This window comes from Aphis gossypii, chromosome 2 (assembly GCF_020184175.1).
Source record: "Aphis gossypii isolate Hap1 chromosome 2, ASM2018417v2, whole genome shotgun sequence".
Lineage (NCBI taxonomy): Eukaryota > Metazoa > Arthropoda > Insecta > Hemiptera > Aphididae > Aphis > Aphis gossypii.
The window spans coordinates 16,737,737-16,754,736 of record NC_065531.1 but is presented as its reverse complement, the minus strand read 5'-3'; the positions used below and the strand labels follow the sequence as shown (position 1 = coordinate 16,754,736).

Genomic DNA, 17,000 nt, shown 5'->3' with positions numbered 1-17,000 from the left:
AAGGCACGTTATGTAATATATTTACTTTTTTTGTGAGATAAATTATGTTTTTTTTTCGTATTTTAAAGTATTAATTTCAATTGTTTCAAAATTAACGACTTATAAAATCGTTTAAATTTTTTCAAAAATTATGTTATAAGAGAGATAAAAAAAAAGAAGCAATGAAAATAGGTTCAATAGTTTGAACTATTGAGAACACTACTGATAAGAAGCCACTGGGAAAAATACTTGGAAACCGACATAAACAATATGCAACCAGGTTATTATAACTTTAAATTGTGTTTCTGTGGGGTAAGGATTATGAAATTACCATACACAAAAAAACAATGATAGGTATCTATTTAAACTTTAAATCCTAGGGGTTTCGTTTCTTTAATAAACTTATTATTCTTGGATCATTAAAAATTGTAAATTTGTGCAAAACTAATTACAAATGTTAGTATTAAAAATAATACCTAATTATTTTACATGGGATAAATACACTATAATACCAATAATATTGATACATTTTTCAGTTAGAAGTTTTAGGCATAAGTGAGTATTAATGTTAAAATAAAATATTTAAAAAAAAGTAAAAAGTAATCATTTTTATATTAATATTAAATAAATACAATTTAAAATACATTTTTCAGTTTTAAAGACTAGAATGAATACCTACGTCATAAAAAAGGTAATCTTATCAAAAAGTATTATAAATAATATGTGATAATAGAATAAATAAATACTAATAAACTATCATATGGCGTATATAATATATATAAAAAAAAAATATAATGTATAAAAATATATTGTTTCCTTATAGGTTAAAATAATAAAATCTTATATTATTGGATATTAAAACAAAGATTTTACAAGTAAATAGCTTTAGTATATAAAAAGATAATTTTTAAACTTATAAATATTCAGGTTACTTCACTAATATTAGTAGAAGGAAATATTGTTCACATATGGTTCAATCTGTGGTAGCGATACCACAAAAAAAAATGTATACCTCATTACAATAATCCTAATAAAACTAGTAGTTGAGAGTACATATATATAAATAATTTGGTCATGAAATATTAATTGGGAACTTCATTTAAAGTCATAACAGAATTCATAGTTTGGTGGATCAGCAGGTACAGGAGGTGGATCTTGTGGAATATCTACACCAACTCCTTCAGCATCTAAAAGTCTAAGCTTTATTTCCATTGACAATAATGTTTCCAAATCATTCTCAGCTTCTTTACTTGTCATTTTATTTCCTATAAAACATTTTGAATAATAAGTACAATTGATATGATATACAAGGTTTGTGAAACAACATTTTCCTTTTCCTTCAGTACTATATTTGTTTAAATAGGCATCATCATTTGAACTAAATATGACCATTTTTCATTTTATCATTTTTATAGCGTTAAATATAAATATGGAAATAAAAATCCTGTACATAATATGAGTTCACTAAAAATATGTGTATGAGCTAATGTATTTTTAAAGCAATTTTAAGTATTTCTGATTGATAAATTTGGTGCATTTATAATACATACTCAATACATATTATATAAATAACGAATTTGTTAAAATTAAAATAAAATAATATAAATTTATTTTTATGTGTTTAATCTGAAGGATTATGTTCTATGCAACAAAAAAAGAGATTTAGTGGTTCAGCTTTAGGTTCTGAACTCAAATATATAATTTTATTTACCTAGTAATGCATTTATTCCATCAACCCAATAATCATAAACCATTTCATCAGGAGCAACAAAATAAAGGGGTGTTATTTCAACAGAATCTAAAGTCAATGAAAAAGCAAGTTGATGTGTGGATTTCCGGCCTCTATAAACATAAAATTATAAATTCAAATGAAATTATTTATAGCATTATTTCCTTCATATTTATTAATAATGTTTATAAATTTACTTGGCATCTTTCATATGAGGACAGTCTTTACCAGTAAGTAATGCTTTGATGTCGACCACTCCTAACTTATTTGGTAGTTCTTCAATTGTAGGAACACTTTTATCATCACAATCGCCATAGTGTAAAACTTTATGGTTTTGTGATAATCTTACAAACCAAAACTTATCTTTAACTCTCTAAAAAATAATTAAATGTTTGTAAATTTACAATTTATTCTATGATTTATTGAATATTTTATGATTCATTAACCTGTCCGCGTGGTGAATATTTAGTAAATCGAGTCCCATCAACCATGTAGTTGAGTCGTTGTTTTTTAATAAGTTGCACAATCTCGGGTGTAACCAACTCTTTAAGTTGTACTATAGGACGAGCGTGGCTCTCCCATTGTTCTCTAGAAGTACGTTCTTGTTGCCATAAATTAGTTATTTCAGAATAAGTAAGAGTAGATAATTTTTGTCGTAGTTTTTCCAAATTGGCTGGTTGTGAGCCTAAAGCCCTAGTGATTTGTTCTCGTACAACACTTAATACCTAAAAATAATAATAATTAAAAAATCTGAATCATAAGTTAACTTCTAATCTTTTTTTTTTTAATACATAATAAAACTTCATTAAAAAAAATTTAATTTTACTTTGACAAAATCTTCTGTTGTTGCTCTCATTTCCTTCCACGTTTTATTTAGTAATACAATACAAACACAATATAACTCGTGGAAAGGATGATCATGGCTAAAAAATATTTGATGGTATGTAGTAGTTTGTTCACTGGGAAGTTCACCAATTCTCAGTATATTGCAAAGTAAGCGTACTAATTCAACAGATGATCGCCCAAAAGGGCATTCATGTTCATCTGCTCTACATGAATTTTCAAGAACAACCTAAAATGAATACAAAATAATCAGTTAAATAACTTTTTATTGTGAGATTTATAACTTACTTTTGTATAAGCATCAACATGATTACGAGCAAAATATACCATGCAATCTAAAGCTAACATCCCAGGTGGAGTTTCTGTAAAATCCAATGCAGGGTTTATGTCATATTTAAAACCCAATTTCTTATAATCTTTTGTAAATGGACTAAGTTGTCGTCGATTAGCATCTCCGCCACTGATTGTATCCAACTCAAATGCAATCTTACGCAACTCCTAAATTTGAAAATAAATAATAATAAAAATTAACTTAAATTGAAATATTAAAATAACAAATGGATATCTACCTTAATTTTTTCATGAGCATCTTGATCTTGTGGGTCCATTTTGGTATTCATTCTTTCTTCAAGCAATCCAAAACACAATGTTTGCATAACATAAAGTTGATGAGCCATTTCAGATCCAACTTCACCAGATGATGTTTGTATGATATTTTGCAATATAACATTACGAACTTGTTTAGTACATAAGGTACTTGCAATAATTTTTCTTTTAGCTGGATCGGCTTTCAAAAATAAAGCATTTATCAAAGAAAGAGCATTTTGTTGTATGATTGGATTTTGATTTTCAAGACGTAGTACAAGATTAGGAAATCCTACTTCTTTTTCTACTTGACCATACTTAGCAGAACTGTTTAAAACAATACTTTCTAATATAGATAGTGAAGACTGTACAACTTTTGCTTCTTGTGGCCTAGATGTTTGATTATTAACATAGCTGGCAACCATATTAATAAAAGGAGTTTCTAAAATATCCCAAGATACAATTCCATGGTCCATTAACTCAACAAATGAAGCTAGAGCATTAGCTAACATTGCTCCTTGACATTTACCTGAAACAAAACATTATTCAAAAATTTAAACTATTTAAATTCTAATCTACACATATAATTATAAGTTATATTAACCTCTTTCAATTAAGCTAATAATCAGAGCCAATCCTTGTTTATTAATGAATTCAAGAGCAAATGTTATATCAATACTACATTCGGCTAATTTTTGTAGGGCAGAAGTTCTTTCATTTTTATCTTCAGATCCTTCAGAATGAAGTGTTTGCAAAATGTCATATGCAATCTTTGATGGAGAAAATGCCAGTCTTAACACAGAACCGTTTTTAATTTCATTCCTATTTTTTTCAGTGACATAGTTTTGATTAGTTTTTTCAGAAAATTTTAGTGCATATTGTTCAGGATCAGAAAGGTCCCATCCACTACATAAGTCCTGGATTATGTTAGTTAAAGGTATCTTTTGATTGAATTCTTTAAGTTGCGGATTTTCAGATTCCATTTCAACCGCAATTTTAACAACATTCGCGTCCAACGAAGGCATTTTTTCTGGTTTATTTAAACTCATGAAATATTTAGTCGCAAAATTGGAAAATCAATCCTGAAACAAAAAACAACAAATATTAGCACTTATCAAGTTCACTTTATTGTTGTAAAAGTCAATAGTGTGAAACCATGAGATAGAATAAAGTGTTAATATGTTCCTTAAACCATTACCAGATAGGTCAGTTAACTATAAATAAATTAAATATTAAAAAATTACACCAAAGATACTGGGTTGTAATTAGTTGGTTTTTTACAATATGCTAAATTAATTTATAAATAAAAATCAATAACACCTTTGAAGTATCGGCACCGTCGATTCTTTTGTCACAGAACCAGCAGAATTGAGAAAAAAACTGGATTCATATGATAGGTATAATACTTATATTTCCTATAAATTGGTGGATGATTAACTTTTAAATTACTTTTTATTGGTCATAACTCATAAATTAATTACTCGAATCAAATTTTAATCCGTGATATATAACAATAAAAATGTATATTATATTATAACATTAATTAATTAATAAATATTAAATTGGTTTATATTGTTTGTAATGTTTACAGTTGTACACAGGAATATAGGATAAAGATTAAAGAAATAGTTATCAATGTACTTTTGATATTTGACATTTATCAATTTCTGATAAGCTGGTGGTCCGCAATACAGTGTATTGTATTGCCTAAGTATTTCTTTTAAGGAGTTATGATAATTTATTTTCACGAAAAACATTAATAAAATCGTGATTCCTAAACTGCACCGCTAGCACTTTCTGAGGGCACCTTGGTCTGGCAACTGGCAGTGTATGGTTCATAAAAAATTATTTAAAATGTACAGAATTTTTTTTGGTTTTGTTTTTCATTCATGGCTGGGCAGTGGGAATCGCGAGAATAAAATTTGGGAACCGCTTAAATAAGAAAATATCTTCTTAGTTCATGATTCAAAATTTTAGTTACACCTAAAATTCACCTATAATTTGAAAACAAAATTATCTAACATAATATCCCTGTTTTTATTGCATGATTTAAATTAAATATAAGCAATATTGTTATTATCTATGTAATATAATATCACAGACAATTCAAATTTGTCAACCTTATGGCTTATTTACTTTTTCCTGTTATTCTTGGATTATTCTTATCAGTAATCACTCATTTTTTAATATCGCTTTACAATTAAATATTTAAATTTTAAATGCTTTTACATTTAGTTATAATTAAATCAAATAATAATTATTATTATTATTAAATAAAGTCGTGTACTCGTATTGCATCGTTCAATATTAATTTATCCTGAAGTTTTGACAGCATTTTTGTTCTATGTACTATTTATATTAATATGATAATTATGTTATTTAAACATTTTACTTACCTATGACTAATCTGCTTGCATAAGTTTTTTCATGTATGTATTATGTTATCACACAGCTAACTGTATTTTAATAGTTTTACATTTTTGAAGATATTTAAAAGCGTCTATTTGTGTGCTAGATTGAAAGAAATTACTAATAGAGGATTTTTAAATTTTCTTCATACTTACATCTAAAAACAAACATGATGTTATTAAATTCATCTGCTAAGCGATTATATTTGTCTCTGTGTAACGTCGCAAATTATTCTTCAAGTAAAAAGTACTATGATATTATTATAACTGGTGGCGGCATGGTTGGCTGTGCAATGGCCTGCAAATTGGGTAAATATTTCTCCAATTATTCAGATCAAAGCATTTATCAATACCCATTAAAATTAAATTATATTTCAGCTAAAGAACCTGCATTACGTGGTATGTCTATCCTCCTATTAGAAGGAGGTCCAAATCGTAATCAATACGATTTCAATGCAAAGAAAAACACATTTGACAATTCTTACAGTAATAGAGTCTCAGCTGTGAACAAATCAACTATACAACTTTTACAGTCGGTTGGAGCATGGCAAATTATTAGTGATTTAGGACTTTGTAATGCAGTCAAAGAAATGCGAGTAAGTGTTTTAAATAATTTAACAAGGCATTTTCCGGAATTTTCTATTCTACTTGATCTAAATTTTAGATTTGGAATTCTGGTGGAGGTAGAAGTGGTGGTATTAATAACATGTTAACATTCAATAATGATGATGATTTAGCATACATTGTTGAAAATGATATTATTCTTGGAGCATTATATAAACAAATTAATGAAGAGCAAAGTATTACTGTAAATTACAATTCCCGGGTTAATCAATGTAATTTACCAGATTCTCATAAAGATTTAGCTACTGTAAAAGTGGCTAACGGAGAGACTTCCTTTGAAACTAGTCTTTTAGTAAGTGAAACATACTAAACATTAAACTTGAAAATATGTAATAAAAGTAAAAAAAAATTTTCTACATTCTTAGATTGGCTCAGATGGATTTGGTTCTAAAGTACGTTCTGCCATTAATGGTCAGCAATATATCAGTTGGGAATATGGTCAACGTGCAGTTGTGGCAACCTTGCATATACAGTCTGATGAAGTAAAAATGTTTTAAATTATAACTATTTAAAATTATTGTTATTAAATAGATTGTGTATTTCAGGATGATATCTATAAAGGACACGTTGCTTGGCAAAAGTTTGCTCAGTTTGGTCCACTGGCTGTATTACCCGTGAGTTTTCAATCAAGTTTATTATAAATATAAATATTCATTATCTATGTTATAACCTTTATGAATGTTTTAATACTTTAATTTGTATTATCAATAACCAGTTGGATAATAAAACATGTTCGCTAGTATGGACAACAAGTTATGAAGAAGCAAATCGCTTAGCGGAGTTGAATGACAATGAATTTATTGATGCTTTAAATGATGGTTTATCGGTAAATTTTTAATATTTTAGTATATTACTATCTATTGTTTCATAAATTATTGTATATGAATTAGGAAGAAAAAGAATCTAACAATAGTAGTTTACTATTAGCAGATGATGCTGCTCGTATAGTGTCTAAAGTACTCAATAAGTACTGTCAATTAAATAATAATGATAATCAAAACAGAAAAATAAAATCTACTCCACCAGTTGTCATTGGTGTAATAAAAGATAGTAGAGCATCTTTTCCATTAGGCTTTGGGCATGCATGTCAATATGTTGGTCAGCGTGTTGCTTTAGTTGGGTAAATTATAGTTTAGATTTTTAAAAATTAATTTTTTGATTTTATTTTAAACTGACTTACTCAATATTTATCTTAGAGATGCTGCTCACAGAATACATCCATTGGCTGGCCAAGGCGTTAATTTAGGTTTTAATGATGTTATTGAATTAAGCGATCAACTTAATCATTCAGTATTAGCTGGCGCTGATATTGGTATGTAATATCTACTTAGTAATATTATAGTTCATACTAGTGTTTCTCAACCAGTGTGTTGGCAGATAATATGTACAAATGTTTCATAGCGTATTTTCACAAAATATTCAAACATTTAATTTAGTAGGTATTTGATATAATTTCTGTAATGATTATAAAAAAGTTATCTGTTATCGACATATTTTATAATACCAATTAATATTAAATATTACCCATTATTCTTATTTGTTTATTGTGTGTCGCAAAGTATGAAATATTTTAACAGTGTAGCGACATAACACAAAGGTTAAAATACATTGGTTAATACTATCATCTACAATATATTGATTTTTAAATATTAACATCATATTTTAATTTATAGGAGATCTGAATGCACTTTTAAATTATGAAACTGCAGCACAGCGTCATAATGTACCTATCATGTTAGGTGTTGATGCCATTCAAAAAATTTATGGTAGCAGTAACAATTTTGTACCACCTGCTATTACAACATTAATACGTAATGTGGGACTTTCATTTTGTCAATCTGCTTCCATAATAAAAGTATGTATTTTTAAGAGAGACTATACTCTGTTCAATGAGAGAACATATGAATATTGTAAATTCTGTGCATTCTCACATGAGTTCCTGTCATTGAAACTAGTGCTACTTTGACAGGTGCAACATAATAATAGAACTAATTTTTTTTTTTTTTTACCTTAAAATATTCTTTCACTGGACAGTGTTTAATGATAATTCATGTTTATATATTATATAATAATAATTAATGTTCTTGTTTGTTTTATTTTCAAACAGAAATTGTTAAGCGCCAAAGCATCTGGACTACCTGTATAGTTACTGTTTCAATGTATCCAAATAAATTATTTTAATTTGATGTTTGTATCATATTATGTTAAAAATTAAAATTGATTTATTTAATTAAATTATATAATAGTGCAATAGTATCTCATTACTTTATATCAAAATTGTATAAAAATAAAGCTGTTATTATTAACTATTTTTTTTTTAATAATTTTGAAGTTTGATTATTTGAAATATGGTCCATTTGAATGGAGCTTGATGACATTAGAATTTTTGATGTTAATATTTTAAATTATGGCTGTAGTCTTTACATTTCCTGATATGTATAATTTTTCCATTTTAAAATAGTATGTAACAATGTAATAGGGGTTTATGCCACTGCCATAAAGACAAGTGACTACTATATATATTTTTAAATTCAGCTAGAATTCTAGAAATATGAATATTTAACTAATGAGAGGGATGCCCCCATTGCCCCCAATGGCGAATTCTTCAGGCATGCTTAGAAATAATAACGTTATTAATCAAAATACAAAAATTATTTTTATAATCAATAATATATTACGTATTTTAAAAGAAATTTAATGTGTTACATTAATTAGTTTATTTTTGTTATACTTAAGTATTTATGTTTATCTTTATTCTAACATTTAATGACAAAGCATGCGATAGATGTGTGCTCAAGCTATAAGACCCTTGTTATCACTGTAAAAAACCAGTTACTCCGAGACCCTCTCTACTAGCAGCCGCGTATTAATCATGCGGGGAATGCTCATTCTGTTGTGCTTCATCAACGTAAATTATAAAATTTATATGTACGAGTAAATGACAATTTTTTTATTTTAATTAATAGAATTAGTCAAGTCTCAATTACAATTATTAAAGTATTATTTAAGTAAGTGCTATTGTATATAATATATCAGCGTTTCTTAAACTGTGTTCCACGAAGATCATTTCAGGGTTCCGCAAAATTAAAGTGCTTTTTTTCAAAATGTTCAAAAATCTTACTAAAGATTAACGATTAGCAGGGAAAAATGTTTTCCTTATTACAACTATTGAAATAAAGTACAGAGTTTAACTATCGAGCGGTAATAACTTATTGTTGAAAGTTTAATATAAGTAGCTAAAATCTAAAAAAAACGTAGGGGTTCCACGATTAAAGTGAACATAAAAAAAGGTTCCATGAATAAGAAAGTTTAAGAAACACTGTAATATATATTAAATTAAAGTCTTATTTATAAATTAAAAAGAACTATAATACATTATGATAAATGAGTATGCCCATACATCAGTCAGCATTCGCCACTAATTGCCCCCTACTAACACCTGTCACCAATCTGGATTTTGGATTTTGTGGAATGAAGGGTAGGTAATATGTAAGAAAATATTTGATTTAATATAATAATAAGGAACCTAATGATACTATATCGATTTTGATAACATTTAAAAATAAATTATTTATTTTGTAATTTATAAAATGTATTATAGGTACCTCTTAATAAATAAAAAATTATAATATTATAGTATGCATTACTATAGTTATGAATATTTTTTAATAAATACAATAATTTACAAATTGTTCAGATGCTAAATCATATACAAATATTTAACCCTATAACCAGTACCTATGCACATCAAATATATACATTAAAAATTATGTTTGGCTTATAGTTTAGTGGTTTGTTCTCTTGACAGTCATTACATTTTTTTTATTGTGTCCATTATGATTCTATGCATATTTCGAAACATAGGTACACATTTCTCTTAATAAATGATATGTTTTATATCGGACTGGATGTCCGAATATTGTATGTATTTCCTATGTCAATTCTCTTATCTGTTCTGGTATCATAATTTGTCAATTTCCTTTATTTTTTAAGAATACCACTCCGTTCTTTATGATGATGTGATTTTTGTTCTTAATTTAGGGTGACCATATTTCTAAAAAAAAAAAAAACAGGACACTTTTTTGCAATGAGTAAAATATAAGTATATTGATTGTCAAAACATGAAACAATATGCAATATTTATGTAATATATGTATTATAAATACTACGAAAAACGGGACAATCCTGTTTAAAACAGGACGTCAGGACGTATGGTCACCCTATCTTAATTTTGCTATGTGTTCATCTTCATTTTGTAACGATTTTATGTTTCTTATGTCGTTAGTCGTTACACAATTCTTTGCTTTACTTTTTGTGTTCTATATTATTTATACTAACTCTAGTTTCCCTTCTGTTGTATGTTTCTCTGGGGTACCTTGTTAATGTGTCTGCTATAATATTTTATTTGCCTGGTATATATATGTTATCTCTAACTCGTAGTCTTGAAGTGCTAATATCCATTTTGTCAGCCGGCCACTGGTTAGTCTACATTATGTCAAAAATGTTAGCGCATGATGGTCCGTCTGTACTATGGTTTTGTTTCCCGGTATGTACTGTCTTAACTTTGCACAACACTATACTAATAATAATAATAATTCCTCGATTTCTGTTGCTGTGTATCTTGTCTCTGGGGCCTTCAATGTCCTACTAGCATAACCCAATATTGTCTTTTCATTATTTTCTAAAATTTGAAATAATTCTCCACCAATTGCTATTCCGGATGCATCTGTGTTAATATACATGGGCCTGCTAAAATCTGGAACTACCATGATTACTTCTTTTAAAAATGCTTCTTTTGATTTTTCGAATGCCTCTTGGTGTCTATCTTCACATTTCCATTTTTTTCCTTCTCTAGTTAATTCAATAAGTGATTGTATGATACCTGCAAATTTTCCTATATATTTCCTATAGAAATTTAGAAACTCTAAGTACCTAGCTTTGTACTTCTTTTTTCTTTTGTGGTGTTTTATATGTTTGAACTTTGAACCGTCTTAATTTTTTCCGGGTCCATTTTTATTCCTTTTGTAGTAATAATGTAACTTCTCTTAAAAAATTTGCATTTTTCCATGTTTACTATGATGTTAAATTGTTGAAGTCTTTCTAAATTTAAAACTATTCATATATGTTTGAAGTGGCTCTCCTCATTTTCTTTTCTGATTAATATGTCGTCTACACATATTGTAACAAATGGATGTAGTAGTTATCCTTGTACCATATCTATGCTTTTCTGGAATTTAGACCCACTTATATTTAGTCCGAATGGCATTTGTTTGTATGAATAGTTACTTCCATTTATTAAAAAAGAACATGGTTCTCTGATATCATTTGTTAATAGTACTTGCCAATTATACAATTATTTTAAGTATAATAAATATTTCATACTTACATCTAATACTACATCATTTTTATATTTTTGTAAAGCTATTTTTAAGAACTATAAATATTTTAATAATTTAGAAATCAACTGTTCAAAAGTATTATCCACTACTTAATTTATAATAAAATGGGTTTTTATTTGAAAAACAAAAGTTTGAATCACCAAAGGGGATAAGTACTTCATAAATGGCTTAAATAGTTCAAAAAAATTAAAATATTGTTTTTAAGAGTACTTTTTATTTTATTATTTTTACAAAAGAATATTTGCATTTTGCAATCTATAATATTTATATACAATAAGTAAATTTGGTAGCAATAGATAACAACGTGAGGAGGCTCACTGACTTGAGAGGATTGAGGTTTTTTAGTAAACTAATACACGTCAGAATTCAAAAGATTTCAATAATAGTGTCTGTTTAATCGACGTGGGGGAGATGGTTGTTACTTGAGATGAATTCACTGGATAAGTTAGAATAGTTAGATGCTTGGAGATTTGTGTGGTTGATTGATTTAGTGGGAAGTTTTTATAGTAGTTTTTAGCTGTAATAAAGATTGTTTTAATTTTTAGTAGGAGTACTTAATAATTCTAGAAATCAGATTTAGAAAACCTATTACTAATAGGTTATTAGGTACCTAACCTAATTGTTATATTCTGTGACACTGACCCAACTGCGTTATTTAGGAAAGAGGCAATACTAAAATATTAATTAATACTGAGTGTGTTCGATCACTTCGACACTTGATGAATTACTTCGTATAAATATATTATGGTATTTTTGTATTTATTATTTTAATCCAAGGAGGCAAGGATATTCGAGGCAAAACCCATGAGTTAAGTTTTTAATACATGTATGAGTAAGATTGTCGAACGAGATACGTCATAAACAAACAAAAAGAAACTATAGAACTAAGATGTCTACGATAATTAGTAGGTAATTACTATAAAAAAAAATAATTTTATTTTCATCGTTCACGAAATGGCAAATTATAAAATACGAATCTATTTTAATTATCATATTGTGGTATTAATATTATTATGTAGTGGTTACTTCAGCGATGGACGGTGACAACAGTGATAAATGATAATGCTCATTCTTATCATTCTAACGCCGAAAAACAAGTAAACCGCGATTTGATTTTGTGTATGAAGTCGTGTATGGTGTTTTTAATACTATTCTCTTACCTATTAAAAGTTTATACAAATAGTTATTATTAGTTATGCTTTTATTAAATTAATTCACTTATTTTCACTTATTAGTTACAAGTAATTGTACATTTTTTCTCTGTCGATTTTTGACTTCTTGTAAGTGAAGTATCTATTTAATAATAATTTTGTATGTATTAAATTGATTTGTTTAAGTATAGGCGTTAATTTTTGTAAAATTAAACTTATTTAACATTAGTATATTTGTATATTTTATTCAATTAATACTTGATAATTTATAACTATTTTATTTCAGTAGCGAGGCTGATTGTAATTTGTTGTATTTCTGAATATTACAATGAGTTCAGGACTAGAGAGCTATGTAAACCGTATCCTTTAAAAAATATACCTAATTTATGTTTTATAAAGTTCATTGCTACACTGTTGGTTAAAAATTGAATATTTGCACTGATATTTTAAAATTAATTTAGTTATACTCATTAATATAATTGTAACATTATAGCTCTATAGAATGAGCAGGGCCGTATTTAAGATTTTAGCCTCCCCTCTGTCTTGTGTATGATTAATGTTTTAACTATTTTGTAAGTAATACTAATTATTATAGAGATTTGTGGTATTCAATTTATTATTAAGATAAAAAAACTTAAAAAACAAATGCAGTAAAGAGTAAATAATATTATAATAATAAATAATGGTTAGTGATATGTATTACATATAACTTTTATTTTTTCTTGCTTGTTTTGCTGCAAATGTTTTTTTATCACATCTGTATAATTCAAACTTGCTTTGACAGTAGCTTCTATGTTTATAATTTCAAGACTTAAGTTTTTCTAAAAACATAGATGATATTTATTAGTTTTTTACTCAATGAAAATTTACAACATTATTTTGTTTATTTTAAAAGTCAAATAACAATAAAATATAAAATTGATATGTCATTCCTTCAAAAATATTATTATCCATCTTTTTTGTAATGGGCGATTTTACTCTAAGATAACTAAAAAATATAGAAAAATTGATTCTGCGTAAATGTGTTATGTGTATGTTGCACGTGGGCCAGAGAGAGAAAACAAATAGTGTGCTGACATCCTCTTAATTTTTTTTCCAAAAAAATGTTCATAGTTTAAAAATTATAAAGTTCCTAACATATTTCAGGGCCCATGGGGTACTATTGCCCTCTAAACCATCTCTTAAATACTTCTTTGAGAATGAGCATTATATTATCATTGGTATATTATGATGGATACATTTTATTAATAACTGATTTAAATGTATGGTATACTTTAATGGGTCATAATATGGTTTAGGTACTATTTTTCTTAATACTTTATTGTTAGATACTGTTTCTATTATAACATCAGATGGCAGAAACTTTGTGGTAAGTATTATTGTTTAATAAATATATGGTTTGATAAAATTACTTATTAACTTTTTTTTTTTTTTATTCAGGGAACACTTAAAGGATTTGATCAAACTATAAATATAATTTTAGATGACAGCCATGAGCGTGTATACAGCCCAAATCAAGGTGTTGAACAAATTATATTAGGTTTACATTTGATTCGCGGTGACAATGTGTAAGTATTTGTTAAAATCATATTATACCTAATCAGTAATCTTGAGTAATATTATTATTTTTAGCTTATATAAATATTTGAAATTTTGATTAAATAGTTCTCCAATTTTAGAAATATTCTCATAATTGTACATAGAAGTAATTTGATTATGGTGAAAAAAAACATTTGTAATATTCATAATTTACACATATATAAAATGTTTAATCATATATTTTATAATGAAATATTGAACAATCATTTTAGGTCTTACGAAAAAATAATTGGTGATTATTGAGGTTATTGAAATTATTATTATTATGTATTTATATAAAACTAGGATATTTTTCATTTTGAAATCTTTTTTATGACTGGTTATCTTATTTATAGTAACAAAATTCACCAATTAAAATAGGCAAATAATTTTAGAAAAATTTCTGAAATTATCAATTTATTGTTTCCATTAACAATATCGTAAATTTATACAGGTAAAATATCAAAATTCTAAAATAAATATTTGTCTAACAATAAAAAATATATTGAATTATTATATTTATTATATAATTATTTTGTAAAGTTAATATCTATGTAAAATTGTTTTATAATTTATTGTATAAAACGTTAGATATATAATTATATTTTCAAGAGAACATTAAATTTTATAGAATCACGTCTCATTAAACATGTGTACGAGTGATTTTAATTATTTTGCACTTTTCTAATTATTGAATTTAAATTTTCTTTTCGCAAAATAAAATAAATAATGTTTTGTGTGATTTGTTTATTTAAATATAATAATTTTTCATTAAATTATATTATGGTTATTAAAACCCTTGTATGCATGCCTTATTTGCCCCTAATGTTTGTAACATTGAATAATAATAATTTTTTTTAAATCTTTAAAATTATGGCTTATGTATAGTGAATCATTATGCCAAATTTAACTATTTATTCCATCTAGTATATTAATTAACAAAATAATTAATATTATTGTTATATTAATTTTTGGATTTGAATGTTGTGTGCAAAACTCAGTGTTTCAATTTATTTCATATGTTATTTATTCTACTAATTATAATTGTTTTTAATAAGTTTAGATCATTCTTTTTATGTAATTTAATTATTTTAACTGTACCTCTTTTTAAATTCATTTGTTTTGTTATAATTTTATCTATGATTTTTTTAGAGACAAAAAAATATTAATTTTATGTTTGTTTATAGTTGAAAATGTATTTATTATTTTAATAAATATAGTCATTAACTTTTCAGTGCTATAATTGGTGAAGTAGATGAAACAATGGATTCCTCAATAGATTTGAGTGCAATCAGAGCAGAACCTATTGGATCAGTAGTATTTTAAGACATTTATATGATATTATGATATTTTATAATATTACGAATAATTAAATGCATTGATCCTGTTATATTAAGTGATTGTTACTATTAAAGCTATGATAGTAATATAAATATAAGGGCAAATATTGTGTTTTTATTAATTAAAATGTATTTGTAATGAGACATTGATTTTATAAATTATGATTTCCTACAATTAAATAATAACAGTATGTGCTAAAATAAATATTTCTATTTTGTAATTAATAATTATGAATTTCTTAATAGATGATATATATTGTATAACATACCAATTATTAAATTTAAATTTAAATTTAACTAAAAAAAGAATACTTCCAAAAAGGGTCATTACTTTTTCTTTCATCTGGCTACCATTAAGTATTGAATCTTGTAATGTCTATTAAAATATATGGGTTCTATGTTTAAATTTGGTCACATTTTCATAAAATGTACACTTTGTTTTAACATAAACTGTTATCTACTTACTATATACCTAGGTGGTTTGTTTTTAATAGACTTGAGCAGTGTAATAAAACATTGAAACATAAATAAATCAGTGGTTTGCACCTTAATCATTTATTCAGGCTTCAGTGCTGGATGTCTGAATGTATTTTGGTTTTCATTGTTCAAACACGAATAAATTGTTTAAACAAACATTTGGTTGTTTTAAACATCATTATTTGAGTTAATACGAGTATCTAGGAATTTAGAAAAACGTAAAAAAATATTAAAAGTGATCAGATGAATGTCCTAAATAATATCATATTCTTATCCGTGTGTTATTTAATAATTGATGTCTATTTAATTTATTTTTAATAAACTACTTAACATTAAACTAATATTCACACAAAATTTATTAAATACAAATTATTAGTATTTTAGGTTAATCAAACAGTTTTATTTGGGTTTTGGTTGATTCTGGTGCTTAGAAATAAAAAATCATTTGTTTTTTATGGGTTTCAGATGTTTGATTATTTTAAATATGGGTCTATTACGGTATAATCCTGGAGTAAATAAAATTGAACATTTCTGGTAAACATGATATATCTTGTGTTGTGTAATTATTAGCATTAAAATATTGTTATTTTTTGTCTTATCAAAACCATTTTATTAATTTTTTGACATTGTAGGCTGTGGCGCAAAATTTTCAGACGAGAGCAAATTAGAAATGTGAAATCTGATAGATCTTCTCGATTTTATATTTTGTGTTATGATTAAAATCATTGTTAAAAATGTAATCATAGATGGTAGATATAAATATATAATACAATTTGTGGAACGGTAGACTGTAGTCCGTAAGTATTTTACTAGATAGAAATTCTAGTTCACGAGTAAACGTTGCCGATTTCAAATTTCTGCGACGAGATATATTTACTACGATCATA

The 17,000-nt window shown here is 26.1% G+C and overlaps 3 protein-coding genes across 8 annotated transcripts; 2 read left to right on the top strand and 1 right to left on the bottom strand.

Annotated features, from left to right (window-relative positions):
• Nucleotides 1-572: 572 nt before the first annotated feature.
• Nucleotides 573-4,746, bottom strand: LOC114127451 (engulfment and cell motility protein 1). The gene is made up of 9 exons (XM_027991693.2): nt 4,457-4,746; nt 3,741-4,218; nt 3,121-3,665; nt 2,840-3,049; nt 2,535-2,780; nt 2,155-2,433; nt 1,906-2,081; nt 1,691-1,821; nt 573-1,244 (listed from the first exon to the last, which is right to left on the bottom strand). Exons 2-9 carry the CDS (start codon nt 4,183-4,185, stop codon nt 1,075-1,077), a joined length of 2,202 nt encoding a protein of 733 aa, XP_027847494.2. The 5' UTR covers nt 4,186-4,218; nt 4,457-4,746; the 3' UTR covers nt 573-1,074.
• Nucleotides 4,747-5,350: 604 nt separating this feature from the next.
• On the top strand, nt 5,351-8,477 carry LOC114127453 (ubiquinone biosynthesis monooxygenase COQ6, mitochondrial). 3 transcript variants are annotated; one of them, XM_027991696.2, is made up of 11 exons: nt 5,351-5,565; nt 5,652-5,853; nt 5,923-6,140; nt 6,209-6,460; nt 6,534-6,650; nt 6,714-6,782; nt 6,884-6,994; nt 7,059-7,288; nt 7,365-7,480; nt 7,842-8,023; nt 8,276-8,477. In XM_027991696.2, exons 2-11 carry the CDS (start codon nt 5,715-5,717, stop codon nt 8,312-8,314), a joined length of 1,473 nt encoding a protein of 490 aa, XP_027847497.2. In that variant the 5' UTR covers nt 5,351-5,565; nt 5,652-5,714; the 3' UTR covers nt 8,315-8,477. The 3 variants fall into 3 exon arrangements, with proteins under 3 accessions (XP_027847497.2, XP_027847496.2, XP_050057648.1); XM_027991695.2 differs by having other exon boundaries at nt 5,375-5,565; nt 5,623-5,853; XM_050201691.1 differs by lacking the exon at nt 5,351-5,565 and having other exon boundaries at nt 5,584-5,853.
• A 4,168-nt stretch (nt 8,478-12,645) lies between these two features.
• On the top strand, nt 12,646-15,780 carry LOC114127423 (U6 snRNA-associated Sm-like protein LSm8). 4 transcript variants are annotated; one of them, XM_027991653.2, is made up of 5 exons: nt 12,646-12,847; nt 13,008-13,077; nt 14,047-14,087; nt 14,159-14,286; nt 15,532-15,780. In XM_027991653.2, exons 2-5 carry the CDS (start codon nt 13,047-13,049, stop codon nt 15,620-15,622), a joined length of 291 nt encoding a protein of 96 aa, XP_027847454.1. In that variant the 5' UTR covers nt 12,646-12,847; nt 13,008-13,046; the 3' UTR covers nt 15,623-15,780. The 4 variants fall into 4 exon arrangements, with proteins under 4 accessions (XP_027847454.1, XP_050057653.1, XP_027847453.1 ...); XM_050201696.1 differs by having other exon boundaries at nt 12,646-12,851; nt 13,005-13,077; XM_027991652.2 differs by having other exon boundaries at nt 12,646-12,878; nt 13,005-13,077.
• The last annotated feature ends 1,220 nt before the right edge of the window (nt 15,781-17,000 follow it).

Coding starts and splice junctions, on each gene's coding strand:
- LOC114127451 (XM_027991693.2), bottom strand. CDS start 4,185: ATGAGTTTAAATAAACCAGAAAAAATGCCTTCGTTGGACGCGAATGTT. Junction 3,050..3,120: donor ATGCTCATGAAAAAATTAAG/GTAGATATCCAT, acceptor TTTCAAATTTAG/GAGTTGCGTAAGATTGCATT. Junction 1,822..1,905: donor CCTCATATGAAAGATGCCAA/GTAAATTTATAA, acceptor TTATGTTTATAG/AGGCCGGAAATCCACACATC.
- LOC114127423 (XM_027991653.2), top strand. CDS start 13,047: ATGAGTTCAGGACTAGAGAGCTATGTAAACC. Junction 14,088..14,158: donor CAGATGGCAGAAACTTTGTG/GTAAGTATTATT, acceptor TTTTTTATTCAG/GGAACACTTAAAGGATTTGA. Junction 14,287..15,531: donor TTGATTCGCGGTGACAATGT/GTAAGTATTTGT, acceptor TTAACTTTTCAG/TGCTATAATTGGTGAAGTAG.
- LOC114127453 (XM_027991696.2), top strand. CDS start 5,715: ATGATGTTATTAAATTCATCTGCTAAGCGATTATATTTGTCTCTGTGT. Junction 6,651..6,713: donor TGCATATACAGTCTGATGAA/GTAAAAATGTTT, acceptor TGTGTATTTCAG/GATGATATCTATAAAGGACA. Junction 6,783..6,883: donor GTCCACTGGCTGTATTACCC/GTGAGTTTTCAA, acceptor ATCAATAACCAG/TTGGATAATAAAACATGTTC.